Consider the following 9,334-nt stretch of genomic DNA (forward strand, 5'->3'; position numbering starts at 1 on the left):
AATTACAGTTATTTCTTTTTGATGAAATTGTTGCCTTGCATTTATCTTCTTGTCCATTTGAATGCAAGAAGTGGTCAATGCAGTTGACCATTTGCAACCAATTATGACTCTGATAAGAGACTAACAGGAGGGCAGGATGGTGGCTAGAAAGAGCTGGAAACAAAAATCGAGGGTAATAGTGTGTGCTACCAGGCTGTTGTAATGATGCTACTGTGCAAAAGTCAGAGCAGCCTGGAAGGGTCACGGCACATAGTGCTGGGAACATAACAAACCTGTTCCCGGCACTGTCACCCCCTTCCTGCCTCCAGTGAATCACACAATATAGAGAGATGGGAGTGCAGTGAAACATAAGAATGCTATTGGTTTGCTTCCATGGTCTTTGAACTTGCGCACGCAAAGTAACAGCTCCTGTGTGATCTTGATAGTTCCAAGTATTGTTTTTCTTAGATGCCTGAGAGCATTTGTTATCGTGCAAGATATTTGAGTAGAGAATGCTTGTGCTCTGTACCTTCCTTAATGTGGGATATTCTTCTATAACTAGATAAGTTTATTTCAATGTTTTCCCAAGTGATTTCACAGAATATTAAAGTTTTGAAATATACCATGAAAGGATAAATAAAATGGGTTCTGAGGTCAAAACATTTGGGGAAACAAGCAGAATCTTGCCCAGTGCACATTCACCTTACCTTGGTTTGCCCTGGTCTTTCCCAGCTGTGTTTGATCACCCACCACCCCCCAGCTCTTCCCCAGACACTTGTTAACCCTCTGCAGATCATGGGGTCTGGGCTATGTGGGTTTGGGGTGCGACGTACAGTGACCACCAAGCTAATGGAATAGGCTTCAGCTCAATACCTGGTGTAAAAGGTTTTATGACACTCAATGAAATAAGGATCTTTGCTTTTAGCAACGATAAATTTCCCATGAAATATACTATGCAATAAACATTTCAAACTCACTCTGAAAGTAAAGCTAGATTACGGAATGTGACTTTTAAAAACAGACCTGGTTTCCAACACTAGCCCCTCTAATCTAGTATATGCTTAGCTCTGAGAATTGCACGCACTTCGAAATGGTCAGAAAAATCTTACACATCTTCTTACCAGACTAGTACAGGGATTCTGAGCACAAACCACCCCCTAGTCCCTCGTGGTTTGCAGGGGATACTCCGAATGGTCCTCTGTTGCATGTCAGCTTTGTGACGTGCCTCCCTCTTTGTTTGTACATCTGGCCCTAAAGGATTCACCTGGGGCAGTCTGATGGCCCATCAGGAGCAGGTCCACTCAGCCCATTCACTTGGTCCTGTCCAGGGTCAAGGTGATTAGTGTTGTCATTGCTGTTACTATAGTAGCAAGAAAGGGTGGTGGGCAAATCCTTGGATTCATGCAAACATTGGTCCAGAAAGACCATTTTCTCACACACACATGTGGGCTCAATCTGGTTATCACCACCAAGGGGTTGGAGTTGAGAGAATAGCATCCGTGTCAACCTAGTCCTTCTCTTTCAGTTTTCTAGTTCCTTCCTACCCCAGACTTCACTGGCTAAATAGATTTAAATTTTCATTTTCTACCTCGTACTTCACTATTGACTTCACTTTTTCCATTGGAATATAATGTGCATTTAAATATGCACCCAGTAGGGTGGCATTGATTATTTTATTTGACTATATCTATTAAAGATGAGAAATCTGCCTGGTGTAGTTGTGTAGATCTGTACTGCACAAATTCACGTGCATAGATCAGTGGTTCTAAATGGGGGTGATTTTGCCTGCCAGGGGTTATTTGACAATGTCCTAAGCCATTTTTGAGTATCACAACTGAGTGGGGGAGAGATACTGCTAGCATCTAGTGGGTAGAGGCCAGGGATACTGCTGAACATCCTACAATGCACTGGATGGTCCCCCACAACAAAGAATGGTCAAGCCCAAAATGTCAGTTGTGGCCAGGTTGAGAAACCCTGGTGTCAATAAACAGGAAAATCCTTGTAAACTATTACACGGATCTACATTCACTGAAGGATAATTTGGTAACTTCCCTCTTGGTCACTGTTCTCCTGGTATCCAGTTCACATAAAGGTCATTTTGTCATTTGGAAGTATTTAATATATGGTTGACACTCAACTGTTGATGAGACCCAGAAAATTAAGGCAAACTTGTCCCTAAGAGATGTCAAGATAACACAGTATGAAAAGGCCATGCTTATCATTTTAGTGGGAATATAGCACAGTGGATAAGAGCATGACTCTAGCATTAGACTGCCCGAGTCCTGTTTCCAACTCTGCCATTTAGAGATATGATTTGGGGCACATTATTTAACATCTTTGTATCTCATTTTTTCCTCTTTTATGACATGGGGATGATGACAAGGATAATAGTATCTATCTATAGGAAAATTATGAAAATTAAACAAGTTAATAAAAATGAAGTATTTGGAACATTAGCTTGACTCAGGATAAGTCCTATATAAGTGTTAGTATCATTATTATTGTTTCTTCAAGTCAGGAATACACTTCATCAAATATCTATACATTCATTCCTTAATTCAACAGATTTACCTAGCACCTACTATGTCCCAGGGACTATTCTAGCTGCTAAAGATACATCAGTAATCAAAAACATCAGGTAAAAATCCCTGTCCTCATGGAGCTTACATTTTAGTGGAATTTACTGGTAATAACGCAAATAGAAAGAAAAATGTATCCAAATTATGCTTATCCTAGTACCTGTCCTAAAGTTGTTGAATGAATGGATATATTTATTCATATTGTTGTTTTTGTTGTTATCGTTATACAGCAATTGAGCTTGGAGGTTTGAACCATCATCTTAGATAAGAAAAGAAGCTACACCAAAAGTGCCATGCCAGTAAGAAGTTGAAACTACTACATAAATATTAGAAAGAAAAGAGGAGGAATGACATAGGCCATCATCTATGGCCATGAATTTTATTTAAAATGAGCTGAGGCCCGGCGCGGTGACTCACGCCTGTAATCCTAGCACTCTGGGAGGCCGAGGCGGGCGGATTGTTTGAGCTCAGGAGTTCGAAACCAACCTGAGCAAGAGCGAGACTCCGTCTCTACTAAAAATAGAAAGAAATTAATTGGACAACTAAAAATATATAGAAAAAATTAGCCAGGCAGGGTGGCGCATGCCTGTAGTCCCAGCTACTCGGGAGGCTGAGGCAGAAGGATTGCTTGAGCCCAGGAGTTTGAGGTTGCTGTGAGCTAGGCTGACACCATGGCATTCACTCCAGCCCAGGCAAAAGAGTGAGACTCTGTCTCAAAAAATAAAATAAAATAAAATAAAATAAAATAAAATAAAATGAGCTGAACCTTTTTTTCTTCCTTATCTGTGTATCAGAGATACCATCACCTCTAGGCAAATTTCCACATTCTAAGACATTAAGACCTTCTAAGCTGTGGCAGACTTATCTTTACATATGGCAAAACAGAGAGTAATGTTGGTTATTTTCAGATGACTGCAGCTGAAAAGGAAGAGTCAACAATAATTCACTCACTCCTCCAACAATTATTCACTTCTGAAAGAAAATACTCCTTCAGAATAGTCACCACACGAGCATGGACCTCAGCATTCACTGAAGAACTTGGTTCAAATAAACTCTAGACCTTGTTCATTGATTCTTTATCTTTTCTTTTCCAGGAATCTTCTCTACGTCTACCCACAGAGGCTGAACTTTGCTAGCAAACTAGCATCTGCCCGGAACATTACAATAAAGATTCAGTTTATGTGCGGAGAAGATGCTAGCAACGCTATGCCGGTAAGGGGGAAATAAACATTTGCCCCAAGCCAGGGTGGGCTGCACTCCCTGTCAATTCACACGCGCCAAACCCAGGACTCCTCAAACACAGAGCATGTCTGTTCCAGGCCAAGGCTACTCAGCAGGTGCGAGGGCTCTCGTTCCCATGATACTGATGGGAAAACATGGTCAATCTCAAAGTCTATAGACTAAGTTAAGAAAGAGATTTTGAAATACAGATCATTTTAGAGGAGTGAAAAAAATCATTGTCTTTCCACATTACGCATAGGACCACACCACTCTTAAAGCGTACAAAGTGAAGAGCTGGCCCAGCATGTCCGCCGTGTTTGCTGAACGTTTTCCATGCACACACTGCATGACACGCTTTCCCAAGCCTCAGACCACATCTATTAATAAATATGAAGTACTGCCTAATAATAATAATCACACATCAGCTCAACACTTTTTAGAAATGGACCTTCACCCTGAGGCGAAAAATAAATCAAATAATGTATAATACAGTGTGCTCTTGTTATCAAACAAATGGGCTCACTGTCCGATGCACAGAAGCCAATATTATGGAACCAGCTTTTGAGAAAAGAAGGGCTTTATTGTGATGCCGACCAGCAAGGAGACAAGACAGACTCAAATCTGTCTCCCCAGTTTGGGGCGTGGGGCTCAGAGGGCAAGGGAAAGGATTTAGGAATGTTAGCTTGGCAGGGTCTGATTGGGAGGCTATAAATTGGACCATTTGTGGTAAGGTATGTTGAGGTAGATTTTAGCCCTGGACCTTCCAAGCCAACAGAGCCCTCTTTTCTGCAAGAATTCTAACATTCAGGTTCTGCTCATGTCTCAGTCTTCTTGGTGTTACAGGGAGGACTTCTTGGTCCAGGTGTTGTTGGAGGTCAAAGCTTTTTCTGTCGCACATATCTAGGATACATGACTTGCAGTTTTGGGCTCTGTTATACCTACAAGGTAACTTGACATTCTGTTATCAAGCGAGTAGGCCCAGTTTGTACTGGTCTCATGATTACACTTTCAGGAACCCAAAATGCCAGAATTTATTCTTCTTTTTGGCCATCTGCCATTAAATGAGATGGTGGTTAGTTATTACTACTTTCCGTAAGTCATCAAATTCAGTTAATATCCTTTTCTACTAAAGTAGTTTTTTTCCCCAATTCTTCCATTCTTTAAATATCTGCTTTTTTTTTTAAACCTTCCTCCTAATGTCCCACCTATCTTCCCAATGCAAGGTGTCCTCTTGCAATGGTGGTGGGGTCCTCCTAGTCCTCTCTGCTCTGACCCCGGGCAGGTTACCACCAGGGCTGCCGCAGATCCTGTATGTAGCTAAGATACCCAGCCAAGGAGCCAGTGGGGGCTAAATTCCAGCCTATTCTCCACCCACTGAGCCCTGGGACCTGGCATGGGGATTACTGCATCTAGAGGAGAAGGCTTTTTTTCTTTGCTCAAAGGTGAGTCCGCGTGTCAATCATGTGCATCCTAAAGGCTGCTTCAGGCCTTAGGAGGTATCTTTTTCTAAATAGTACAAACATGCGGACAGGGCAGTGAAGAGCCACATCACCCCCAGTGCCCAGGCCCATGTCTTTGGAGAGAGAAGCGAATGGACCAGGGCTTTCTCACCGAGGGCAAAAGGATGTGATTTTGCCCTGTTGTGTAGACCTCTAGGTGGTAAGGCAGAGTGGAGAGAGCGCTGGCTTTCCAATCTCACAAACCTGTGGCCCTTGGTCACTTTTAAAGCCCCTTGGAACCTCAGTTTCCCTTTCATGGCCAGTTCTTCAGCACTGGTGTGGTCAGGCCAGTTGTAGAACCCAGAACTCTTCAAGTACAAAATACAGCTCTGTGAGACCAGAACATCCTCTTGGCCTCACAACCGTCAATTTTCTATACCCAAGTGTCACTGTTAATTTGATCCTTTCTGTATTGGTGAACAGGTCATCTTTGGAAAGTCCAGTGGGCCTGAATTTCTGCAGGAAGTGTACACGGCCATTACATACCATAATAAGTGAGTATATTTCAGAGTTCTAAACACAGGCTAAGATTGTTTTATTATCTCCTGGCTTTCCTGAGTCCCCTGGGTGATTCCTCCCAAAAGTTTTGATAATTCAGTGACTAAGGGACAAAGGAAACTCATGCCCGTTCATGATTCTGTGCTGGAGATGCACAACTCTGTCATTGACTAAAACTGAGAGAAGAACAACATATCTTCAAGAATCCAATATGGTTTTGACCCTTCTGGAGCCTTCTATTCTAGTATGAAGCAGAGAGGTTGTCTCATGTTACATAAATAAATTTCCTAACTTGCTTTGAGGTACTGGAGGGGGCAGAAGCAAACTCTTGTTCTCCTCGCTTGTGTCCCCATCTTCTGTACCACTCCGCGCCTGCTCGGTCCATACTCTAAGTTGTCCAAAGGAAACATGGAACCCTCGTTACTGTATCAGCAAATTGAGTCACAGCATAATGTCTAAACTGTTACTCACGTTCCAGGGGTAAGGGAGGGACATCTGTGCAATGTCAGATAGAATTGGGTTTGAGCCTGGCCTGATAACCTTGGCCCATTTAAGTACTTCATTTGACCACATTCCAGGATCAGATGAGGATAATGTAAACTTTACTCAGTAAAGTATCTAGGACTCCGTTGTTCAGTAAAATTTCCTCCCTGCATCATTCATTTGTTTCTCCAGTCCCTTGATGATGGCAGTTCTCAGGGTAGAGCTAGACAAAGGAGGTCACAGCAGGACTCAGAACCTCATCCCCTTTTCAAATTAAGTTGTTGGGTTTTTCCATCATGTGGAGGGAGTTGTTTTCCTGACAAAGCCTTTAGTTGGCGAGTGGTTTGATGTAAGTGAAGGGTATCTAATAACACAGGCTTGGTCTCAAGGACTTGCAGCTTAGGAGCAGAACAATGTAAAGTGAAAAGCATAACACCAAGCAGGCAAGTCCTGAAGAGCAAAGAGTCCGTGTTGTTACAATTTATAGTCAGAGAGTCATCATTCTTGCTAAAAGCTATTTGTGTATAATGTGCTTTTGAAACAGGTCTCCTGATTTTTATGAAGAAGTGAAAATTAAGCTCCCTGCTAAGCTCACAGTAAATCACCACCTCCTGTTCACCTTCTATCATATCAGCTGTCAGCCGAAGCAAGGAGCCACCGTAGAAAGTCTCCTGGGATATTCAGTGAGTTGTTTTTAACTTGCCGACTCACACTGCAGTTGTTGGTGCATCCAAGGTCCCTGCAGAGATAAACAACTAAATTCCATTCACTTGCTTTTTTTCTTGTCAGAAGTAGCAAAACATGCTAAACCAGATCACAGCAAAGAGCAGAAGTGATTGGACTTAGCAAATGTCAAATTTCGGGAATGGAAAGCTAGCGGACGATAGATATTGAAAGAATACTCCTTTTTTAAAAAAGCATTGCAATGTCCATTATTTCTAAATTTAATATGTGCATTTCACATATACAACTAGCTCTTTTTTTCCCAAGGGGGAAAAAAGTTATTTCTTTAAGAAATGTAAAAGGCAAAATAAACATTGATGTTGTTCAGACACACACAAACATTGGCTATAAAGAAAAATGCTACTGCTTTGGCTCTGAAAGCAGTAAATCATCGATATTACCATCTCAGGAGCTCTCAGGGAATTTAAAATGCAAAGAACTTGACAGAAATTACTGCCAAAAAGAGCCCAGATCAATATCTAATCATTGTTTAGTTGCATTTGATTATTGTGAGCTAGATAAATTGCCGGAATTATATGCTGTAATAAATACCACTTTATTCTTTACATCATCTGTTTCAGTGGCTGCCAATTCTCTTAAATGAACGTCTTCAAACTGGATCCTACTGTCTCCCAGTTGCCTTAGAAAAACTGCCACCCAACTACTCCATGCATTCTGCCGAGGTAACCGGCCAGCCGGCCACCAGCTGTTTCCTGTCCAGCTATGGTCTTGGACCACCTTCCCAGACATACTTCCTGTTCTCTCAGATGTCACTGACAATGCTCATCGTGTTTTCTGGGGCACACAGTGTCTTCTGAGAGAGCACACTGTTCTGATAGGATGGGAGGGGGTAATAACTGGCTGTGAAACCTCATTCATTTAGACGTCACCAAATCAGAATGTTTAGCAGATGCAACCTGTATCCAAGGCAGCGTTACCTTGCATTGTCTACCACAAAGTGATTCTCAGAAAAATAAATTGCAGAAGAGGAAGCAAATTGAGCCCACTTGCGACAAACAACTGCTCCTAGCAAGGATCCTTATGAAAGATTCCCAGGCCAGATTCCATCCATTCCTTCTCTGGGTCAATTGTCACAGCCCCAGGTGGATACGGCCAGGCCAGTTTTATTCCTCTAAAGATCCCAGCGCCAATAGCCTTTCCCCCTTCCTGTTTCCTGTACTCCCTCTTGCCCATTCACTCTGCTGCATTGCACCCATTTAAGAGACCCCAAGGAACTCTCCATGCTGATCACACCAGCACAGCTCTCATGCGTCTCAGTCCCTTGCATAGGTTTACATCAATAAGTATTATTTTGAAGCAAATCCCAGACATCAGATCATTCCATTTATAAATATTTTAGTAAGTTAAGGACTCAGACTGGGCACAATGACTCACACCTGCAATCCCAGCACTTTGGGAGGCCAAGGCAGGAGGATCTCATGAGGCCAGGAGTTAGAGACCAGCCTGGGCAACATAGTGAGACCCCATCTCTACAAAAAATATGAAAATTAGCCAGGCATGGTGGTGCACACCTGCAGTCCCAGCTACTGGGAAAACTGAGGCAGGAGGATTGCTTGAGCCCCAGGAATTTGAGGTTGAGCTATGATGGTACCACTGCACTCTAGCCCAGGCAACAGAGTGAGACTCTGCCTCAAAAAATGAAATGAAATGAAATGAAATGAAAATAGTACATACATGGCTCACATTATATTTCCATTGGACAGTGTAGTTTTGGATCATAGATGGCAAACTCATGTGCCCACAGGAACTGGAGGAGTAACATAGATGAATGCCTGGGTCTGGTGGCATTTGTTCACTTTGGAGATTGCCCCATCTAAAGGTCCAGCTGCCCCCTTGGCTGTGCAGCTTGGTGCCATGCTGGGATACAAGGCTAGTGTTTTCATATCTTCCAGTTCTTAAATGAAGTTAGAAAAGCAGTCTTTTACATGAAATTTTCTAACTTCCTAATGTTGGCAACTATTTCAAAAAAGTTTCCAACACTCTGTGGGCCAAACAGAACTTGTCTGTGGGCTGGGGCGAGCTTTGGGCCGCAGTTTGTGACTCTGCTTTAAATAGCTCCAAAGGTCTCCATCCCATGCGCCCACCCACCCTTGCAAGTACAGCATGCTTCCTTCCATTAAAATGAAAAAGATACAAACCCAGGCTAGGCCCTCCCCACTCAACGCCTAACAGGCATCTCTAGAGGAATACAATTCCAATGGAAATTTAAAACAAGAAACTGTCTCTAAGTTCTACACACATATTGATACATAAATGATATGAAATAGTCACTATGAGTAATTAAAGCAGGAGCCAAGTGGGCCTGCTACTTGGAAACACTTTTTTAAGGGG

General features: G+C 42.5%; 1 protein-coding gene across 1 annotated transcript in view; it reads left to right on the top strand.

Annotated features, from left to right (window-relative positions):
- DOCK8 (dedicator of cytokinesis 8) overlaps positions 1–9,334 on the top strand; it is a 164,424-nt gene that overhangs the window by 77,497 nt on the left and 77,593 nt on the right. Inside the window, exons 14-17 of the mRNA XM_012641593.1 lie at positions 3,653–3,770; positions 5,702–5,772; positions 6,804–6,942; positions 7,564–7,665. Coding sequence (XP_012497047.1) covers positions 3,653–3,770; positions 5,702–5,772; positions 6,804–6,942; positions 7,564–7,665 — 430 coding nt within the window. The remainder of the gene's footprint in view (positions 1–3,652; positions 3,771–5,701; positions 5,773–6,803; positions 6,943–7,563; positions 7,666–9,334) is intronic.

Source organism: Propithecus coquereli, unplaced genomic scaffold (assembly GCF_000956105.1).
Source record: "Propithecus coquereli isolate 6110/MARCELLA unplaced genomic scaffold, Pcoq_1.0 Scaffold166, whole genome shotgun sequence".
Classification (NCBI taxonomy): Eukaryota; Metazoa; Chordata; class Mammalia; order Primates; family Indriidae; genus Propithecus; species Propithecus coquereli.